At 36.4% G+C, this 21,537-nt stretch overlaps 1 protein-coding gene across 1 annotated transcript; it reads left to right on the top strand.

The window, feature by feature from the left end:
- The first annotated feature begins 988 nt into the window (after positions 1 to 988).
- Positions 989 to 3,863, top strand: LOC114648627 (C-C chemokine receptor type 6-like). The gene is made up of 2 exons (XM_028797769.2): positions 989 to 1,076; positions 2,739 to 3,863. The coding sequence occupies exon 2, from the start codon at positions 2,772 to 2,774 to the stop codon at positions 3,861 to 3,863; it is 1,092 nt and encodes a 363-aa protein (XP_028653602.2). The 5' UTR covers positions 989 to 1,076; positions 2,739 to 2,771.
- The last annotated feature ends 17,674 nt before the right edge of the window (positions 3,864 to 21,537 follow it).

The following is a 21,537-nucleotide window of genomic DNA, read 5'->3' as shown; positions in this document are numbered from 1 at the left end:
TTTGGTCTCACCATGTCAAACTAACAACACTTTTTCTAAATGGTTCCCACCATTTCAGGGCACCATAATGTTTGGTACATAGCAATGGGAGGTAAATTAAAAGCAGTCATATTTAGCACTTTGTTGCATATGCCTTGCTTGCAATGACAGCTAGAAGTCTGTGATTCATAGGACATCACCAGGTGCTGAATATCTTCACTGGTGATGGTCTGCTAAGGTTCTAATGTAGCCATCTTCAGCTTCTGCATGATTTTGGAGCTATATCCTTAAGTTTTCTCTTCAGCATATGGAAAGGTTGCTCATTTGGATTTAAATTGGGTTATTCGCTAGACTTTTCCATTTTTAGCTTTGAAAACTTGTTTCTTAGCAGTATGTTTGGGATCATTATCTTGTAGGATGAAGTGCTGTCCAATGAGTCTGGAGGATTTTCCTGGAACTTGAGCAGATAAGATGTTCCTGTACAGCTCAGAATTCATTGTGTGACTGCCATCAGCAGTTACATCATCAAAGAAGTTAAGTGTGCCAGTACCTGTGGCGGCCATACCTGCACAAACCATAACACTCCCACCACCATGTTTAACAGATTAGATGGTCTGCTTTGGATCTTGGGCAGTTCCTTTTCATCTCCACACTTTGCTCTTGCCATCACTCTGATTCAGATTCATCTTTGTCTCATCTGTCAACAAGACCTTTTTCTAGAACTGCAGTTTCTTTTAGGTACTTTTTCGCAAATTATAATCTGGCCATCCTGATTTTGTGGCTAACTAGTGGTTTGCATCCTGCAAAGTGGCTTCTGTATTTCTGTTCATGAAATCTTCTATGGATAGTCGTCTCTGACACATACACATCTGCTTCCTGATGACTGTTTCTGATCCATCGAAAAGGTGTTGGGGCTTTTTCTTTACCATAGTGAGGACTCCTCTGTCATCAGCAGGAATAAAGTTTCATTAAACCCTGGTCTTCATCTTTTGGCTTTCTCTTAGGCAGTTTACCCTGATGTACTGACTGTTCTAACATCCGAAGAAAACCCAAAAGAATACAGTATCACCCCATACCATACCAGTCTTCTTATCTTGGTAGGGTGGGCAGACTTTACTTTCTTTCTTTTTGTTTATGTTTGTTGATGTGCCGGGAGTTATTTTTTTCTTTCCGTTCAGTTGATACAGGAAGATAGCTAGCATTTGTACTAAAGGCTAAATATTCTAAAATTGGCAAAATGTACGCTACAGTATGTGTTATGATTGTTTTAAAACAATCAACCTGAAAGAGAAGCATTCAGAAATGACGGAGATTTTGACCAAAAGGGTAAGGTTCATTAATAAAGGATACAGTATGTGGGCCGTAATGACATCACACATGACATCATCAGTAGGTCATGTCATGGCAACAATGAATAACATAGCACTGTCCAGAAAAATTCAAGATGGTGATAGAACAATAAAATCAAAAGTATAATAAAATTAATTATATATATCTACAAAAATATAATAACCCCACCAAGATGGTTGAGATGAGAATAAAAATAAGAACAATGATATTTAGTTGGAAAAAGAAAGTTGTAAGGAGTGGGCAATGCTGCTTCTGAAAAAGCTGGTGCTACAAAAGATTGGCAGCTCAGACTGCAGAAAGGCAGTGGAGCTTTATCAAAGCTGCATAAAATTTGGTAGTCTGCCTGCTTACACTGGCATAACAAAATGAAAATGTTTAACGCCAGCATGGAGTCTGTTCTGGTTTGCAGATGTCAAACACGGTTAGATATTGGCAAGATTTTAGGACAGCTAGACCTTTCTTGATTATTGCTTACAACACTCACAGTAGCTAAGATCTAGCAGGCATAAGGTAATCTCAGTTGAGAATCTATCAAAAATAACTAGAAAGTTATTATTATGGAAGATTAAAACAAAGATGTTTAGGGAACCATGTAAGGCCATACTGCAGCAGAAGCCACAGAGGACAACAAAAAAGGGGAAAACCATGTAGTTCATTGGAGGAGAACAATATTATCAAGAAAGTGAAAAGAAGAACTGAATGAGGCCTCAAATATGTTTGCTAGTGGCCAGGCCAGGTGGGAAGAGGTTCTTGATAGAAATGAGGACCATCAGTAAGTAAATAAGGAAAAAAAAACCATATACTTACATTACCAGAACTCAGAAGGATCAGCTACAGTCCCCTTTGGGTATATCACAATTATTTATAGATTGGCGTGTATCCTTCTCTGAGTGGCTGATTATCAAATACTCAAGAGGGCTGGAGTTTTAAAGTAGCCTATATTTTCTTAGACTTTTCCACTGTTACAGAATCTTGTGTGAAGTCTTTCTTTGAAGTTACTCCAGTCATAACCTCTGACCACATCATGTAATTATCCATAACCTCTTTTGCCTCGCCTGCATTTTCTCCACTTGGTTGATTTGTGCAGGATTAAACTCTTTTGACCTGCACCTATTCTTAAAGTATAAATCATTTTGACACTATATTAACCATGAAATACACAATTGGGAATAAAGTTTTTTGGTACAACTGATTTATATTACATTTTATGTGTTAAGTTGACCATAATGGAGTTGTTTTGAAGATAAATAATATAAGAAAACTGAAAGTAAATTGAATATAGCATTATGTTTTTTTGACCACTTCTGCAATTAATCCTCCCCCTTTTTCCCAATTGTTGAGGAGGATGGTTTATTAATTCCATTAACTCATTTACTGGACATTTACCATCACATTTCTTTTTTTTCCAGGCAAAATAGAACTGAAGGACAGCAAACTCAGAAATGGAATCAAATTACAGTTATGATTACGATGAGTTTACAAATTATTCTTCTGATACAACTGAACCCAATGACACACCTTGTCAAATGAGTGAGATCAATGAAATAGTTTTCAATATAATAGTTTACATTTATATTATTATTTCTCTCCTTGGCTTTGTAGGCAATAGTTTGGTGATAATAACCTATGCCTGTTACAAGAAGTCCAAGTCTATGACGGACATATTTCTTCTCAATGTAGCAATAGCAGATATACTGTTTGTCATTTCACTTCCACTGGAGGTGATACATGTCAAATACAGCTGGGTCATGGGGAATTTCCCCTGCAAGCTGCTCAAAGGCATGTACAATATCAATCTGTACAGCGGAATGTTGCTACTTGCTTGCATAGGTACTGACCGTTATGTTGCCATTGTTCAGGCAAAGAGGTCTTTTAACTTCCGCTCAATCGCATGGTTCTACAGCCAAATGATTTGGCTGGTGGTCTGGATTTTTGCAGTTGCTATGTCTATGCCTACTTTCATCTTTACTAAAAGCATACCATTAAAAAACTCTACAGTCTGTGAAAATAGCTTTCCTGATTCACGGTATGTTGTCACTTTAAAAACTTTTATCCCATCTTTACAGATTTCAGTAGGGTTCTTCCTACCTCTTTCCGTCATGATCTTCTGCTATTCCAGAATAATTTGTACTCTTAGCCGCACCCGCAACTTGCAGAGGCACAAGGCGATGCACGTTGTCATGGCAGTGATGGTGACTTTTATTTTATGCCATCTTCCTTACAACATTGCCCTTTTGTATGACGTTGCAAAAAAATTTGATACCAATTATGTCTGCGAAGAACGAAGGATACTTGTTAAGACTATTATTTTTACTAAGTGTTTAGCGTCTTTCCATGCTTGTCTAAATCCAATTCTCTATGCATTCATTGGAGTGAAATTCCGAAGCCATTTCTGCAAGATAATGAAGGACTTTTGGTGCCTACACAAAAGATTTATGCCTATCAGGAAAACATCTCCACTTACCTCAGACTTTATTTCTAGAAAGAGTTCAGAGATGGTTGATCTAAACAGTGCATCTTCATTTACCATGTAGGCAGGCAGATCTTTGTGGCCCTTGAAGCAATGGAGAGGTGACGATCAACTATGTACAGTAGGAATACATCCAAATGCTGACTTACAAAGATAGTATGTCCACTGCAAGTACATGAACACATTTTTAACTGTCTGCAAATAATACTAAATGACAGCTCACAGAACACACAAAAAATCAAGGAAAATTAATATAGATGTCCATTTTTATAGCCAGGCTGATTCAGTACTGTACATTAGAACATTAGAACACTCTAGACGAGAACAGGCCATTCAGCCCAACAAAGCTCGTCAGTCCTGATGTTGTAGAAGAGGCCTCCATATACAGTACTGTATTGGCCCTTATCCTTAACATAGTCCAGGCTGGGCTAAGCAATAAAGAGAAATAACTAAAAATAGTTCTTTAAAGTAACTGTTATTAAGAGAGACTACGGACCGAACTGCTCAGCCCAGGATGCAGGAATCCCCAACTCTAGGCCGATATACCTCAGACACCAAAAAAGAAGAAATGATCTCAATGAATGTATGAAATGTCGAAAAACTGTATGTTTCATCACCATATTTTAGAAAATATAAATATCTTAATTATATAACTTCATTTATTTATTTCAGTTGAAAGAAACCTGAAGTTACAGTAATTGTATGGAATCAAGCTGTAAAATAGTGGAAACAAGTGGATATCTTGAGAAACTCAAGCTACTTCTCTTTATGAATAATGAGTAAAATAAAAGCATGCATGTGTTATACAAGATGGGCTGATGTCATTGTGAGTGGAAGAAGTCATTAACGGCAAAACAGAAAGTTTTACAACTAGCAAGAAATTTTTCAAAAACAAATGTAATTGTTTAGTTAGTGGTGCAGTGTTGGCCGCTTTTTACAAGATCAGGAAATACAGACCCTGAAATATGCAAGTCTCTTAACATCTAACTAAGCGGACGGAAATACTGTTTAAGGCAGGTTTTCACTACATGGGAATGGCCAATTTAAATTTGTCTCCAGGATTTTAAGCTGACCCACACAAGATATGTTAATATACCATTGTGAGAGCGGCCATTGTACATTCACTTTTACTCCCAAAGTTCCTCTTATAAAGAATCTAATGAAACTGTTGTCCTGATTTCTGTAAAACATTTTGAATATTTTTCCTGACCTGACATCACATTATAAAAGTAAATATTCATTTAATTATACTTTAGTTTGGGTTTCTCTACGTACTGCATACTTTGCATAGTAACAATTATGTAAACAGAGATATTAAGTGTAATGGAATAAACTAATTTTATAATGTTCTTATTGTAAGCTGTGTAAACTACTTTAATTGTATAATTTGCCAAATTAAAAATTAACTACACTATTGCTGTGCATATTACACAGGCAATTAGGGAAACAAAACACACGGTAGCATCACATTTTAAATGTATTTTAAAAAATTATCAATTCTTTTGATGATTTTTAAATAAAATGAGTCTGCCAATTTTTTTCTATAACGATTGGACTTAACAATTTTGTAAACGCACTTCACTTTAAAGAGAGGAAATCCTGTTAATAATCTTTATTAATGTTATAGATTTGGATTAGTGTAATGAAGCATTGAAGGTTTTGGGGTCTGGTGCAGATGAATGCAGTCCAGGAAAGCTGGGCTATTGTGGTGTCTTGCCGGCTGATTTAATCAAATCTTTGGTATGGGGTTAGTGCTTAGAATAAAAATTGTAATTAAGTCAAATGAAACAGATATATAGTAAAGGTAAAACACTTATAACAATTATGCCTGTCAGCATTACAAATGGAGAAACTATATATAAATGTAAAGAATTATTATTATTATTATCTGTAAAAGAAAAATAATGAAAATATGTGACAGCCTCCCTATGGAATTAACACATTATGTGTAATTTCCTTAACATTTTAAGACCTTTTATAAAGCAGTTTACAGTCACTGGTAAAAAGCACTTGTCAAATAAAGATTTACCAAATTATGCAAAAAAGTGATATGCACACATCTGGTGTTTTTTATACATGATACAAATTCAAAAATGGTCATTGTACATCCACTTTAAGCATCACCAAAGCCATAACTCTATTTCCAGCACTATACCAAACCCAGTTAAATAATTACAGATGAGTCAGCTTGTGCCTCCTGTTGTATAAATTAAAGCACATATTTACTTTATTTGAATATGTTGTATTATCTTAGGTAGTGCAGTGATAATGTGTATCATACAAATATGATTGTTGAGCCATAGGTTCACTGCTGCCTCACTGCTCCAGATTTGCTTTGCATGCCGTCACGGTCACTGTCTGTGTGGAGGTGATATATTCTTCTCATGTTTAGGTGGGTTTTCCTCGCCCTGTTCTGCAAGGATCACACACGCAACAGAAACCTGATTGGCCATTGATGCCGATCTGCAACCCAAAGGCCCTACATTTGAATCCTGCTACTTCCGTCGCAGGGAGGATGAGCAGCAGAGTGTGGACGGGTCAACCTGAGTGCATTTCTGAGCAGTCACTTCTCATATGCTACCTAAAGGAAAGGAAAAGAAGAGAATTTTTCTTGGTGGATATTGAGAATGACTGAAAAAAATTAGACACTGTTTGAAGTTTTGACTACTGCATTTGGGATAAATACAGCAAATAATATCAAGACCTATTTGGGCAGAAGTTCACACTTCTTACAGACCACTGTACCTCAACATTGTACCTTAAGTCTACAGAAATGGGATCCATCTATGGTTGCAACAAAAATTCAATGGTGGGCTTCTATGCTTTCTACACCCAACAATGCAACAGCATGTAGAGCGGCAGCTCCACCACACCATACCTTTCTCAACTTCCTTTCAGTGTACAACACATTAACCACACAAATACAGAAGAAGTGTTCTATTTCCAGAAAGTGACAAGACTACCAGTCAGCACACCACTGAAATCTATCGATAGACATAGTCTGGTCCTATCTTACCAACACTACTGGAACTTGTGACTAAAGAAAAAAAAGATAAGAAACATTGCTAATAAAGAGGAGCTGTCAACCTTTCTTAACAGGTGTAGTGAACTGAGTGTACGGTATGATTGATTGGGGGACATGAGAGTTATTACTCCTCTTTATTACTTCTATTTAGTGTCACTAAACAACGCTTGTGGAGAACGTTTGACGTGCAGAACGATTTATTGACCAATGAATGAAAGGGAGACGTTGATCATCAATTCAGCATCTCAGTACCTGAAACTGTGTCCTGTTGATGGACTTACATTGATTGCAAACATTTTAGCAAGAAAATGCATTCATTTCAGAAACTGTGAGCATACACCTGGACAACTGGCATATGGATTATGTGATCCAGTTAACTTTTTCATAGAAATTTCAATATTGTTTGTTGATCAGTATTGGCCCTTCACTGGTGCCCTTTGAAAGCCATTGTACACTGTTACCTAGGGTTGCAAGGTAAAGATATTCCTGAAGTTCAGTTCTGGCTTTAGAAATGGTCAAAGTGAAACAACAACAACAACATTTATTTATATAGCACATTTTCATACAAATGATGTAGCTCAAAGTGCTTTACATGATGAAGAAAGAAGAAAAGACAAAATAAATAAGAAAACAGAATTAGGGAACACTAATTAACATAATAAAAATAAGGTCTGATGGCCAGGGAGAACAGAAAAAACAAAAAACTCCATACGGCTGGAGAAAAAAATAAAATCTGCAGGGGTTCCGAGGCCACGAGACCACCCAGCCCCCTCTAGGCATTCTACCTAACATAAATGACCTCACAATCAGTCCTCATTGTATTCAGGGTTCACATGGAAGAACTTGATGATGACGGTCATGTGGACTTCTGGCCTTTAAACCATCAATGTATTCTATTAAAATTTAGTGAAATGATGGTGATTTCATACAGCAGGTTACCAAGAACCTGAAGATTTCATACAGTGGTATCCCCTGCTACTTTAAGAGAAAAGGGCAAACTGAATCTAACCGGGATAGAAGAAGAAGGGGAAGATCCAGATAAAAAAATGCACACAAGGAGAGTGTTGCTGTTTAAGAAACAGACACCTTATAAATCCTCAGTTGGCAGCTTCCTTAAATACATGTCAAGTATCAATGTCATGTGCAGTGGTGGAAACACAGCTACAGGATGTGGGTGTTCTGCACACAGAAGGCTTCTGTGGATTGTTTGTGCTCTCTTTGTCCTCGTGTAACTTTTTAAAAAGAATTTGCTGTTTACATTTAATACAATTAGGTTCTGTCAACAGGAACTATCTTTAAAATAAACTTTGTATAACATTGATCATTTCAAATACTTGAATAAAAAAGTATAGTTTTATATATATATATATATATATATATATATATATATATATATATATATATATATATATATATATATTTCTATTATTTATTTATTTACAATTCTGCTTTTTTTTAAGAATTTTTAGCATACATTCTTCAAAATTCCTGTCTGAAACTGATCAAACTAATTTTCTCCGGTATCAAAAGAACAAGACATGAAGGAGGATTTATTCCAGCCAGTGAAGGTGACAGAATGGCACCCACACAGGTCTTAACTGACACAGAGAAAGAAAGTAGCAACTCATCAGTCTTACCGGAATAAGAGGTCAAAATTTGCAGACATAGGGAAAAAGTGTATGACCCAATTTTCATTTTCTGAAACCTTGGTCTTATATTGTTTTGTGCATGTTGGTGTAATTTGTGATTTATAAGGAAACACCTTTATTATAGTATGTACAATAAAAGACTGCTAATAAAATAAATAAAAAGATTAATTAAACATTGGTAAATAAAAACAAAAAACTTTCATTATAGACAATGTAAAAGAAAAGCACTCTTCTCTCTGCCAATAAAGGTGGTATTGCTGATCTACTGAGGCTTAAAAAAGCCTTGGTAAAGATAGCTGGTATTACACCTTAAAAAGTAGGGTTGAGAGTGATAGACATGTTTATCATGTATTAAATGTGCAGGAAATGTCTGTTTCTTATGGGTTCTTACTGTATGTAGCTTACATGTCCTTCTTGTAACACGCAACCTAGAAGATACACCAAATGAAGAACCATGACAGGAAGCAGTTGTCATTCTGAGGACATTTAGAACTGATGCTACAGAATTAGTTTTGCCTTATTTCCTTTTAGCAACTTAGAATATCTATCAATCTATCTGTGGTGAAGTGTGTCTTGGATCCATGGTGGACCAGAGTAGGTGCAGACAGTTTTAAAAATCGTGAGGCTCAGACAACATGAGTGTGGGTGTGTGTAGGAGCAATGAGTGGCACTTAATGGGGAAATGGGCTGATTAGGCATTCACGTGCAGATGACCGATCATCTCAGTTATCCCTCATTTAAGCCCTATGGATCATAAAGCACATCAGCACAAACAAAGAGTATAAAAGAGTTCTGAGTAAGAGAAAGGAACAAGAAAGATGTGGAAGAAAAATCAAAAGAAAAAGGAGTAGGGTGGAGAATCAAGGTGTAGCCAGTGAAAGACGAAGAAGTCAAAGTGGAATTGAAGAATTGGCACTCCAGGAGTGGGTTGCTCCTGTTGGGCACTGGAATAAAAGCGGCCTGAGTGGTCCAATGGTCATCTTGCGGATATTGAGGGATGGTGGCATTCCAGCAGGTACCAATGGAGTTTGTTGGGATGCAAGTCAATTAAGAACAGCATTCTCCGCTTTCTCAACCCTGCCTGAGGATGCCTGAGGGGTGACAAAGAATCACTGGAATGAATGAAATGAAAGAAGACAATTTTGATTCTGGTTTTATTCCTGATTTTATCCATTAAAAAGGAACTGTTTACTGATTTTCATTTCTCACAAAAGCACTATTTTTATAGATTATTTATTTGATTTTTCCACTATATTTTTGTTTTGTTAAATGCACTTTTTTCACAATACCATGTTGTTTATGTCCTCGGTATTCAAGTTCATCTCTGTTCATGAATATCAATATCCTGTTCTGGGCACCTGGGACATCACACTATCTATCTATGTATCAGAAGCAATTATATTTTGGTTACAGAGAATAAAACAGAGGAAAAAAGAATGACATCAATCTTAAGCTGTTCCATTCAATTCGGAAATACAACAATGAAGTGCACAGCTTACCTATGAGGTGGGCTGCCCACTTTTGCACATCAACAAACGCTACAAGCGTACTCACTTCTCATTAACCACTCTGGTCCCACTGCCAGCACGATTTCAGCTCAGTTTCCTGCTCACTTCACAATCATCACACACTGACAGGAGCTGCCCACGTAAAGCAGGTTTAAGAACTGAAATAGTAATGAATAGGTACAATGAACAGGTTATCAATCAATCAAGAAAAAGTGAACACACAGTTATTAATAATCAAAAAATGTTTTATTTGTAAGATTTTTTGAAAATAGAATCACTGAAACTGAAAGTATTTGAAAATTTAAAAAGTTTTCTTAAGACCAGAAAAAAGATGAAAAGGAAATTACAATATAAATAAAGACTCTGGCTTAAATTAGTAGGTTAGAACAAATTGATGAGGACAACATTGGGTATGTTAGCAATGACAGTATTCAGTTTAATATTTATTAACAATGTGTTATAGTAATGTTGCATAACAATAAAATGTGAAGACATCTGGGTGGAGGGGTCTGGTGATTATTATTAGCAGGCTTTTCATAAGCAACGGTAGGATAACTAAGGAACCTGCATGGTAAATGAATGAGGAGATATGAAAAATATCATTGACACCTTTGGAAGATCTAAAAGAAAAAGTATTACAGTTGAAATGAAAAAATGTATGAGCATGAGTGAGTAACATTTAAAAGAACAGAAAAATGAAGTGTTATAGCTGATAATGTGACAGTCACTAAAGAACTAAGAAGTTCTTTCTGTATTTTAGCTGTGTGAAGGGGATGTAAATATATATTGCTATAGAAATTGAAAAAAACGTTACACTTGTATTTTTGATACTACCACCATTGTAAAACTTAATGACATATTAATAGCTACAGTACAAGGAATATGCAGATTATGCTGAATGTCCTATTATAAAACATAGAAAATGAATGCTAACTACAGGCCAGTTGAACATCACACACAGAATGAGGGAAGCGATCGTAAAAGGCAAGACAGAGAAAATAGTTGTCCAGTTGAGCTTTATTAGATCAGAATCAACATGGGAAAGATCATGTTTCAATAATATGATGGAGTTTAAGGACAATGGAAATTAAAACTTTTTGCATCAGTAGGTAATGAAGTATTACTGCATTCAGCAACCACACTTTTATTTTGGACCCCACTCTATCCAGGCAGACATTTTAGACAGCTTTAACTTTCAAAAATATATTGGTAAAGCACACTCTGAAGAAATAACTATTAAACTTAAAGGTGCCAGGAGTTAGGCAGTTGTATTCAGATGGTGGCAGAATTAGTTGTAATACAGAAACTGGTAACATTTTGAAGATTATGTGATGTCAAAGTCTGGGTCCTGTAGGAATCACTGTTGAGGTCTCAGTGTTTTTTTTTAAATTTAACTTATATTTGCAGATGACACACAACTAGATTGGCAGATACCTCAGAAATATAGAAAATAATACTTTATATATAAGAAGTATAAATAAAAAAAAAATTATACAACAGAGGCCCAAAGCTAGAAAGCAATACTTCTAGTGGACTTACCATTCACAACCAGGAAGTGCATAAAAATGATCAAAAGCTATTAGGATGTCATATTACATTCCATATGGTGTGGAGTACAAGTCAAGAGACGTTAACAGCTAGGGAGTTCACTGCTAGAATATAAAAACAAGACAATACATAACAAAAAGAACACAGACATCCTAGAGTCCAACTATGCAGTGGTGCAGTCTGTGCAGTGGTTGTACTGATCCAGGAAGAGACAGTGAAAATTTTTTAATGAAAAGAGCCAGGAGATGAGTTGTTGTTAAAAAAATCAGGCTGATGTTGTTACCAATGTAAAAGAACAGATGAAAAAGATCATAAAAGTTTGGGACACTGTAGCGATCCCCGCATATTATAATGAAGTTTTAGCAAAGAAAAAGGACAAGAAAGTCTTCTTCAGATGGTCAACGCCCAACTGGTTTACATAGGAACCTCAGAGGGAGAGGTGGATTCTGTGACTGGAAACTGGAAGTGACGTCACCAGGGGCCGGTCTGTCAATCATTCTTCCTGCAGAGTGAGGTATAAGAGAGGCATTGGATGACAGCGGAGGGTAATTACTGTACTGTTGTCTCCCAAAGTCTAAAACCAATCTGTAGTCAAGTTTGAAACGCTAATCAGAAATCAAAGACTTCAACACCAAAAGCAAGTTCCTTAAGTAGGAAAAGTTTCAGTGGTGCTAAACTTTATACTGTCACTCCAATGTTTTTGAAGCCAATGATAACTCCAATATGGCTACCCCAGACTTCCAAGACAAATATTTGTGGGACTATGTGGAGCAATGAGTGAAACACTGGAAACCAATCTGTCTGAACTGCTGGATTTAGTGCTGGAAGAATGGATGAAAATTGATATCACCTATATACACAAACAGGTTGTGTCCATGCAAGACAGAATTTCAGCTGTTCTTTGGTCTCATGGAGAAGTAATGTGCTATTAGATAAGATTTAACTAAGATTTGACTAAGCTTAGTTTTCAAAAGTTTTGGGTTACAATTGACACTTGCATATGTTTTTCTAATTGGTATTTGTATGGAAAATGCACATGATGAAAAAGAACGCACGTAATTATAAACATAATGAGTTATTTGTCAGCAGATATCTTAAAGTGATTTTTTTAGCATTTTTACTATATTTTCTTTGCAAAATTAAAAAAAAATTGTCAATGTCTTTACACTACAAGGTTGTCTAGTCCTCATTAAAATCTTTATTTAAGTGAAATGTGCCAAGCACACTGATGACTTGTAGCACTTTTGTTTAGAACTTCTGAGCTGCAGAGTTGGTTGGCAATGGCTTATGTCTAACACATTATCTGTTGGTCTAATTTCTTGCATATGTTGATCAATCTGCAATGATTGCTTCTTGCAACATATACGTGTAAAGGAAACCAAATACAAAACTTGCACCATTAGCATATTATACAAATATTACAGCAATCTTTTAGGAAAACAGTAGGATTGTGTAAGAAGGCGGACTGATTTAGGGTTTTTATGCTTTTGTTGTTCGTTTTAATCAAAAAATGAATTATTCAGAATAAATCTGTCACGTTTACTTCAATACGCACATAAGTTCGCCACTGCCCTCTTGTGGGTTTAAATTCAACTGCTGAATACATTTATCCAGTCATGTAGTAGTAACCAAACTTTTCATTAGAGTAGTGGAAGTATTGTTACATGTACATCATACAGTGAAATGTTTATTTATGCATACAACTAATATACAACAATTACCAATAAAGAACAATGGAAAATCTACATTGGAATACCAAATGAAAGGCTAGCAAAACAGTATCAACACAAACAGATCAAACTTCAATAATTACTGAAAAATGCTCATTTATTTACAAATTATTTCATTTGTCATTTGCCACAAAAGAAAAAAAAATCTTATATGCTGTTCTTGAACTTCTGTCTCTTTAAACATCAAAGCATTGCTGTTCTCAGGAATAAAACACTAATATTACATTTGTTTTGTCTGACTTACAAATAAAGACATACAAAATATTTATCAACTTATATACAGGGTGGGGCATAAAGATCACCCATATTTGGAGGGAGAACTGTGCAGGATGTAGTAGGGGTAGAGCGGTGGGGTAGGTCTCATTCAGTAGGTTAGGCACTACCGTTTTCAGTACCCACCATGAGTTGGACAGGGTGAACATCAGGGGTTTGTTGTTCAAGCACATTATGAGAACAACCATTCTGTGATAGCGATGCAGACAGCGTTCAGTACACGCTTCATGCTCAGTCGAAATACATCTATACCAGAATGAAAAATTATTTTGCTATGGATTTCTAACCTTTGGGCAACTGGGTCCACACTGAGAAGAAAATCGCCTAACAGACCTAGGACGGGACCACAACTCACACAGCAAGTTGTTCGCTCAGAGTGTTGAGGGATATGTTCCCTGGGCATTTGATCTCTTTAGGGGTGGCTGGCATGGTCACCAGATTTAAGCCCATGTGAATTTTTGCTTTGGGGATACCTAAAGGAAAAGGTTTTCAAACATCGTCCTTGATCTCTTTTGAAGGAAAGGATCAGATTGGAAATCAACACTATTCCACCTGAGATGACCCGGAGAGAGTGATGGAGAACTTCCACAAGCGTCATCAGCAATGCATTGCCAATGACCGCCGCCATTTGTCTGACAGGATTTTTAAAACCCATTAAAAACAAAACTGTTTTAGGTACTTTTATTAAAAATATTTTTTTTAAGATAGGTTTGTTCATTTTTTATAATCCTCCAAAATGTGGGAGATCTTTATGCCCCAGTCATGGCAGTCATGAGATAAAAGAGACACTGACTCTCTAGCTACTATAAAATGTAGCGATGAAGAGTCTCAAAATCTTACATATCAGTCCTGTTTAATTATTAAATAGTAACTTTGCAGTCACCTTGTAGTGACCACAGCATTCACAATTTAATTTGTTATAGAAATGGACTCATTATTCAATTCAGTTTATCTGTCTGTGCTTTACATTAGAGAACTGAAATAAACAATAATGTTATTACAGAAATCACCTTAATTCTGTGTTATTCATTTAAATTTCCTGGGGTCTCGTTATTAGTATATACTGTACCAGGAAGGTAATGTCATTGGCGCAACGCTGTAAGCCAGTGTTGTGAGCAAAACATTATCTATTCTTGTGAATTCACTCTAAAATTATTATGTGAATGTGCCTTTCTGATTTTGAACTTTTGATTTTGCTTTCGGATTCTTGTCACTTGCCCCAGTGGTCTTTCTGTCTTTTATCTGTGGCAGTACATCACGTAAAGCAGGGGTCTCCAAGTCCTGTCCTGGAGGACCACCGTGGCTGCAGGTTTTCATTCTAACCCTTTTCTGAATGAGTGACCTGTACACCTTTGCTGCTAATTAACTTCTTTTGAACTCATTTTAATTGACTTGCTCTTGAAGACTCAGACCCCTTAATTGTTTCTTTTTCCTTAATTAGCAGCCAAACAATAATGAGATACAAAATGAGCCAAAACAACTGTTGTCCATCATACAATATCTGAAAATAAAGAAAGATGAGGGTCTCAGGAATGTCGATCTGCTCAGGTCCCCAAAACATTTGACCATGTCTCTTAGAAAAAGAAAATTAATAATTTATTTCTGAAATGTCTGCTATTGCACCACGAGAGCAGCAACAAGCCACGAAATAAAAGAACAGGTTTAATTAGTGACAAGAATTGGCACCTCATTAACTAACTGGTTGGAGTTTGAGGCCCTGACTAAGTTGGTCTTCTGTTGGCTCCCACACAACTTACATTTCATTTCTGTTTGGGTGCTGTTTAAGGAAAGAAATGAAGCAACTGGGAGAAACGATGAAGAAATTCAAGGGAGCAAATCTTAAAAAAGCAATTTAATTAAAATGAATTCACAAGAACTTAATTAGCAGCACAAACAGTGCACTCATTAAAAAAAGTGTTAGAATGAAAACCTGCAGCCACGGTGGTCCTCCAGGACCGGACTTGGAGACCCGTGATGTAAAGGACCTATACATTAGCAACTAGGGCCTTTCTTTTAGATGGATGCTCAACAGTCATTTATAATGGCAAAACTCAAAAGAAGGCTTCAAGCCACAAATTAGGTCTCAAACCTGGCCCCATACTTGAGGAGCAGGCTTTGTGGCCTGTGCATGCCAAAAAAATGTCATGCCTACAGACTCAAAAGGGAGTGGGGAGGTTGGACTCTTCCCTTTGTCTAAATTAAGAAAAACAAGAATTTTTTAAAATTAATGATTTATTAGCAAAAATTCAAAATCAAGATCAGAAAGCAATGTTTGCCTACAAAAAGCAAACCAAGAATTAATTAACCAGTTCACAATCCAAATATAAAAAACAGAAGAACAGTTTAAAATGAGAACAGAGATTAAAATGAGAACATTTCCAAAAAAGAATAAAAAGGATGACAGCCAAACAACATAAGTGGTGAAACTAATGCTGCAGTGAGGCTTTTCTGTCCATCATAAAACCTGTTTACAGAACAAAAGAGCCAAAACACATTCCAAAACATAAATCAGAAGCCAGTCAGCCAGTCAATCAGTCAGTCATTTTCCAAATCAGAAGCAAATATGCAAAAGGCAATAAAAAAGATGAATACAAAGAAAAGACTCCAGGAGCAGGAACAAAACCCTGGCAATACTAATTCCAGCTATTTCTCTGTCCAGAGCTTTGCTAGCGCTTGCCTTACCTCCCTTGCCAAGCAGGCATCCTGAAGCAACATGCACTTCTCTTGGGTTTGTCAGAAACAATGGGTGTATATTATGTATCATATTGAACCATACAATAAAAATATTTTTTCAAAATAGAGAAATCCAGCTGCAGATTCACAATCAAACTCAAGGCTTCACTCTATACTGCAATTTAAATACAATTTGGGATGAAACGTATCTGGAATTGCTGGTTTGCAACTGGACATATACCGAGGCTCAGTTCTTGCACTCACCTCTGCTGATTGGAAATAACTAGTAATATTCCTGGCATGTGTAACTGCCAGAAGGAAGAGGAAAGCCCTCTTGGCTGCCCAGGATAGTCTGGCCAATGACCAAAAGTATAGGACGCCCTGTGTTCAAGAAGCTGCTGCTGCAGATGTGCGTGAAGGAACGGCAGGAAATATAAACAGATGTTAGGGGGGATCTGCCAGGCTCAAATAGCTGAGGCTTGATTCAGTATGGCTTGTCCTTCCTGTTGAACCTTCCATAAAAAGAATCCATCACTCAAACATTTTTCTGTACTCCAGGTTTGTGTTTGAGGGAGATAAATGCATGCTAATTTCAAAAATCTCTATGTTAAATTTTCCATTTGTGTAAGTGTTTCTGTTAGATCTATCATCTTCAGTGTTGCTAATTAAGTATAGCCAGTGGTAGATTATTAAAATTACAATGTTCATTATTTGCATTTAAGTTGTGCTCCATTATATGCCTACTTCTATTCCATATTAGATTTACCATTTCAGGCTAAAGAATGCATCACTGGCACCTAAGGCCTGTTTTCTTTACACCATGATGTATCATGTCATTGATTAATCTTTAGAATTTCTTAAAGTGTAAACTAACACAATGAGAGATGGTTGAATACAATGGAAGGGCTGCTACCTAAAAGGACCATTGGTAGTCTATTGCACTGCCAAATTTACTTTCTGAACAATAAAAATGTCTCATCAACTTGTAAAGGAATGAAGCGTGGTGAAAAATACATATGTCACTTCACCACTAGAGGGCAGACAACACTCACCTGAATAAAATGGGTGAGGTTCCAAAGACAAGGGAAGGCAGCAAAGCTCAAAAGAAATGAAGCTAGATTTGAGAAATGAGAGCAAGGAGTTTCATAGGACTAATGTTAAGTGGAAAAGTGAATTTTGATGAATGAGATAATGGGCAGGCATTACATACAACAGGAAATGGCAATCAAGTAAATAATAAGAGAGGGGTACGCACAGAAGAGGTAGGTCAATGTGTACAATTCTTTTAGTACAAAAGTACTTGCTGGAAGGGCATAATGACTAAATAAAATTAGTTTTCCAGCATTTGCTACTCACAGTGAAGATTTATTGAATGTGCTCAAGCAATGTAGCTTGTTTGACAGCTCAGGTTCTCAAAGCTTGTAAGGCAAACTGCCTGCGACTGAATTGTCATTGTCTCTCTTTATTTCATACAACAGCTAAGCTTTTACCATTGGAGGCAAAAATTTTAGGGAGTACTGGGTACACAGAAGGAACCAGTCTTGGATGGGATACACATCCTTCACAAAATACACTCACTCACTGCAGACCAGCACACAGTCACCATTAACTGAATTCTGATATTTGTGAGGTGGGAGGAAAGCTGGTTACCTGAGGAAAATGCAGACACAGAGAACCCAATGACCTCATTTCAGATTTATAAAACTTGCATATGTCCATTTCAAGCCTCACACAAATGTTGGGATTTATAATATGACAAGAAAACGTGCATATATTTATGACAACTCTGACCCATCCACAAACAACCTTTCAGAGAAACGTTGAAATGACGACACACTTGATCAAGTAGGGAAGTTCAGCCAAACCAGCTAAATGACAAATCACGTGTATAATAATTCATATCACCCACCCGTTATTATATTAAAATTATGATGTACACTCTGTATTTTAGGTGCCCTTTAAAAGATTCAAAGCTTCACATTTATGCAAAAAACCCTTTTTGGTTTTTCATCAGTCGATATCAGCTTCCTGCTGTCAGGTCAACCAAGCTTCACTCCGTCATGTCAGGTACTGCTTCCAGTTTTCACATGGCGTAGGTGTACATACATAAAACATAACATGTTGTTGACAACATAAATCAGCAATTTGCAACAGTGTCTGACTCTTCTATTGTAATCAGGGCACTTTACTGCATTCATATTGCAATCTAACAAGAATGAAGCTGCTTTTGTTAACCATAAGCAGTTACTTATATTAGTGCACAAGTCATCAGATGAGATTAACGAACATTGTGACTTGGTGGCCAAGGTCAACCTGTGATTCATTTATTTTGAGGCAAAATAGCTTTGAGAGATGTGATTGAGCTACTGTATATGCATAGCATGATGGCTGGCTTGTTGGTAAGGTGTCTGGCTGAACCGTCAGTTTTTCATATGGCCTGTGCTGTTCAATGTAACACCAAACATGTGCATGCATGAGTTTGATTGGCATAGTCCATGTATGGTTGTTTCAGGGCAGCAGCCAGGCAGTGTTCAAGGTGCCTTCACGCACACATTGTAACAAAATGATTGTAATTTATGAAAATAGATTGCCTAGAAATGTGTGTGCGCCAGGTTTTATAAATCAGATTTTGTTATGCAGTTTCCCTGTTTTCACCCTCGAATCCATGCAGTTTCAGAATTGAGACCTCAGGCCAGGATTTTAACCCAGTTACATGGATGTCTGACACCTCTGTGCTAAAGACTGTGCCACACTTTTATTAAACAGTCCGTTCTTCTGAAGTTCCAGGTGTAATACTGTGAAAAAAATTCTGGGTGCCAGTACATCCCAGCAGCCTCCATTAAATAAATGAGTGTGATGTTATTTATTTTCTGTGGCCTTTATCTGCTTGCCACCCAGTTCAAACTTGGTTTTTGTACTGCATGTAGTTCTCCTTCATTCAAAGGAGGCAGTTAAAAAAAGGATGCTTCAAGAGCTCCAAATATTTTACTCTTTTGGTTTCAAAGTAATTAACTTGAACAACATGTCTACATCCCCCGGCTAAATCAAATTAAGCCACAGAAAGCTGAATATTGTATAATGCAAATTAAATAAAAAATCTGTGCCCTTCAAAAGACAAGCAAAAACGTCAGACAAGTACTGTTGTAAACATCTAAAAGTGTTATGAATCATGTAGAAATCTGTGCCACCCATTGTTTGGCTTTATAGAAAACAGCTCTTTGGTTATGAATTTCTGTGTAGTGAGGCTAAATGAAGATGAGGAATTCAGATATTCTGGAAATGCAAGCACTGGTAATGGCTACAAAGCTACAAATGTTGACCCAAGGTGGGTCTTTATATACAATACCACCCACCAGTATGACAGGCTCATGTTTGTCACATTCAGGCTGAATCAGTGTTTGCTTAACTCCCGCTGATTTTGTTAATCAGTAAAATGTGACTCAGACACTTTGGCAGACACGGCTGTATGAAAACTTGGAAAGCAGGAGGCAGAAAGAAAAAGCATCTCTGAGGTCACTTGGACGTTGGAGGCCAGAACAAAGCCAAAGCCTCAAAGGATGGAATGTGGCTTAAGGGATAAAATAGCACACTGCTTACACTGCTCAGATTCGAGAATCCACCTTCTTCTTTGGGGAGGATGTCCAAAATAAATAGAGCATTAAGAGTAACGCTGTCATTCCTGCTTATGTCAATTCCTGGGGCAATGCATTTTACAATGCAACTTGCTTTTAGTAGGGGCATTTATTGACTTGCTATGACACACTCACAACTTTAGGGACCAGGGTTTTGATTCGTGGACCTGCAATGGGCTTGGTGGAAATTGCACATTATCTGCATTCGATGGTGAGCCTTTTCTGGGTACTCTAGTTGTTTTCTCCTATTCTGAACATGCTAAGATTATTCAATATCTTCACATTTTAAGAGTATTAATGAATGGGGCTATGTGATGGACTAGAATTACATTCAGGATTGGTTCCTGCCTTCAGCCTGATGCTGCCAAGATAAACTCCAACTACCGAGACATAGAAAACAGCTCAGAAGAGATAGTTTGATCATTAGACTAGTGTTAATTTTATAACAATTTAACAAGTACGACACACTAGTGGCAACTGTTCCTCTATTTAGTTGTCCCAAATGTCTCATCTAGATACCAAGATTTCAAATGGCAAGGTTTCCACTTCAGTTATTGGACTTCACATAGTTTATCTAAGTTTCCCAAAAGCAGATGAGTGCTTTTGGATTCTGGCTTTAAAGGATTCTGCTGGATAATAAAATTAATGACATATTTTATTTTATGTAGCACATAGTACTGTAGTATAGTATGGCAATGTAGTCTGCAGGTGCTTTACTTTAATACAGAAAGTACACACTAAAATAAATACTGTATGCTCATCAAGAACATTTTAAACATAGGCTACAGTAGTTGGAGCACTACATTTTGGAACAGTTAGTTATGTGAAGTTCAATTTGATGAGTAGCAATTTCCTTTCAAAAGAAGTTCTCGCGTTAAAAATATATCAGGCACTGAAACAAGGAAATTCACTAGACGAGATAATAGAGGAAGCCATTTTTAGGAAAAAAAAGATACTCCACCATAAAGTGGGAGTGCTTCATAAATCAGAACTTTAATAACGCAACACAAACAAGCCAAAAGGGAGTTGTTCTTTAATCTCATGTATACAGATACAACCATCTTGGTAAGAAAACATTGCATCATCATTGGAGGATCAGTCTGTGTTAAGAACAAATCTCAGATAAAGAATCTCAGAAAAGTGAAGTGTTGCATTAAGACTCTGATTCTTAACTTGTCAGCCTCATACACATGCCATGAATTCTACATTTAATACTTTTGTTTTTTTGGGGGGCACTTCTTACAAAGTAGTGACTACTGTGCATGGTAAAGCAGCACGTGGCTACACTTTCTGAACCTACAAATGCCGTTTGAAAATGAGATATTACATAGTAAAAAAAAAGGTACTGCTAAAAATGTTCCTAAAAAGAATTAGAAAATATATACATATTTTATATTATATATGAATATAATATATATATATATATATATATATATATATATATATATATATATATATATATATATATATATATTCAATACAGGTCAAAAATGCACAGAGCCAGCTGTCCTTTAACCAATTTCAGATATGAAAGAAGTGCAAATGTGAAAGGCTTAGGCAGAAGTAAGCTGCTATTTTTGAATCAGTATTAAAACAAATTGTGTCTCAATAATACAAAAATGCCATTAATAGAAAAACAGCCATTTTCAAAAATAATAGTCACAATTGTACAATATGGGAAAATAAGATATAACGTTAGG

Source organism: Erpetoichthys calabaricus, chromosome 3 (assembly GCF_900747795.2).
Source record: "Erpetoichthys calabaricus chromosome 3, fErpCal1.3, whole genome shotgun sequence".
NCBI lineage: Eukaryota > Metazoa > Chordata > Cladistia > Polypteriformes > Polypteridae > Erpetoichthys > Erpetoichthys calabaricus.
The sequence above is the reverse complement of the archived record's forward strand: the minus strand, read 5'-3'. Positions and strand labels throughout refer to the sequence as shown.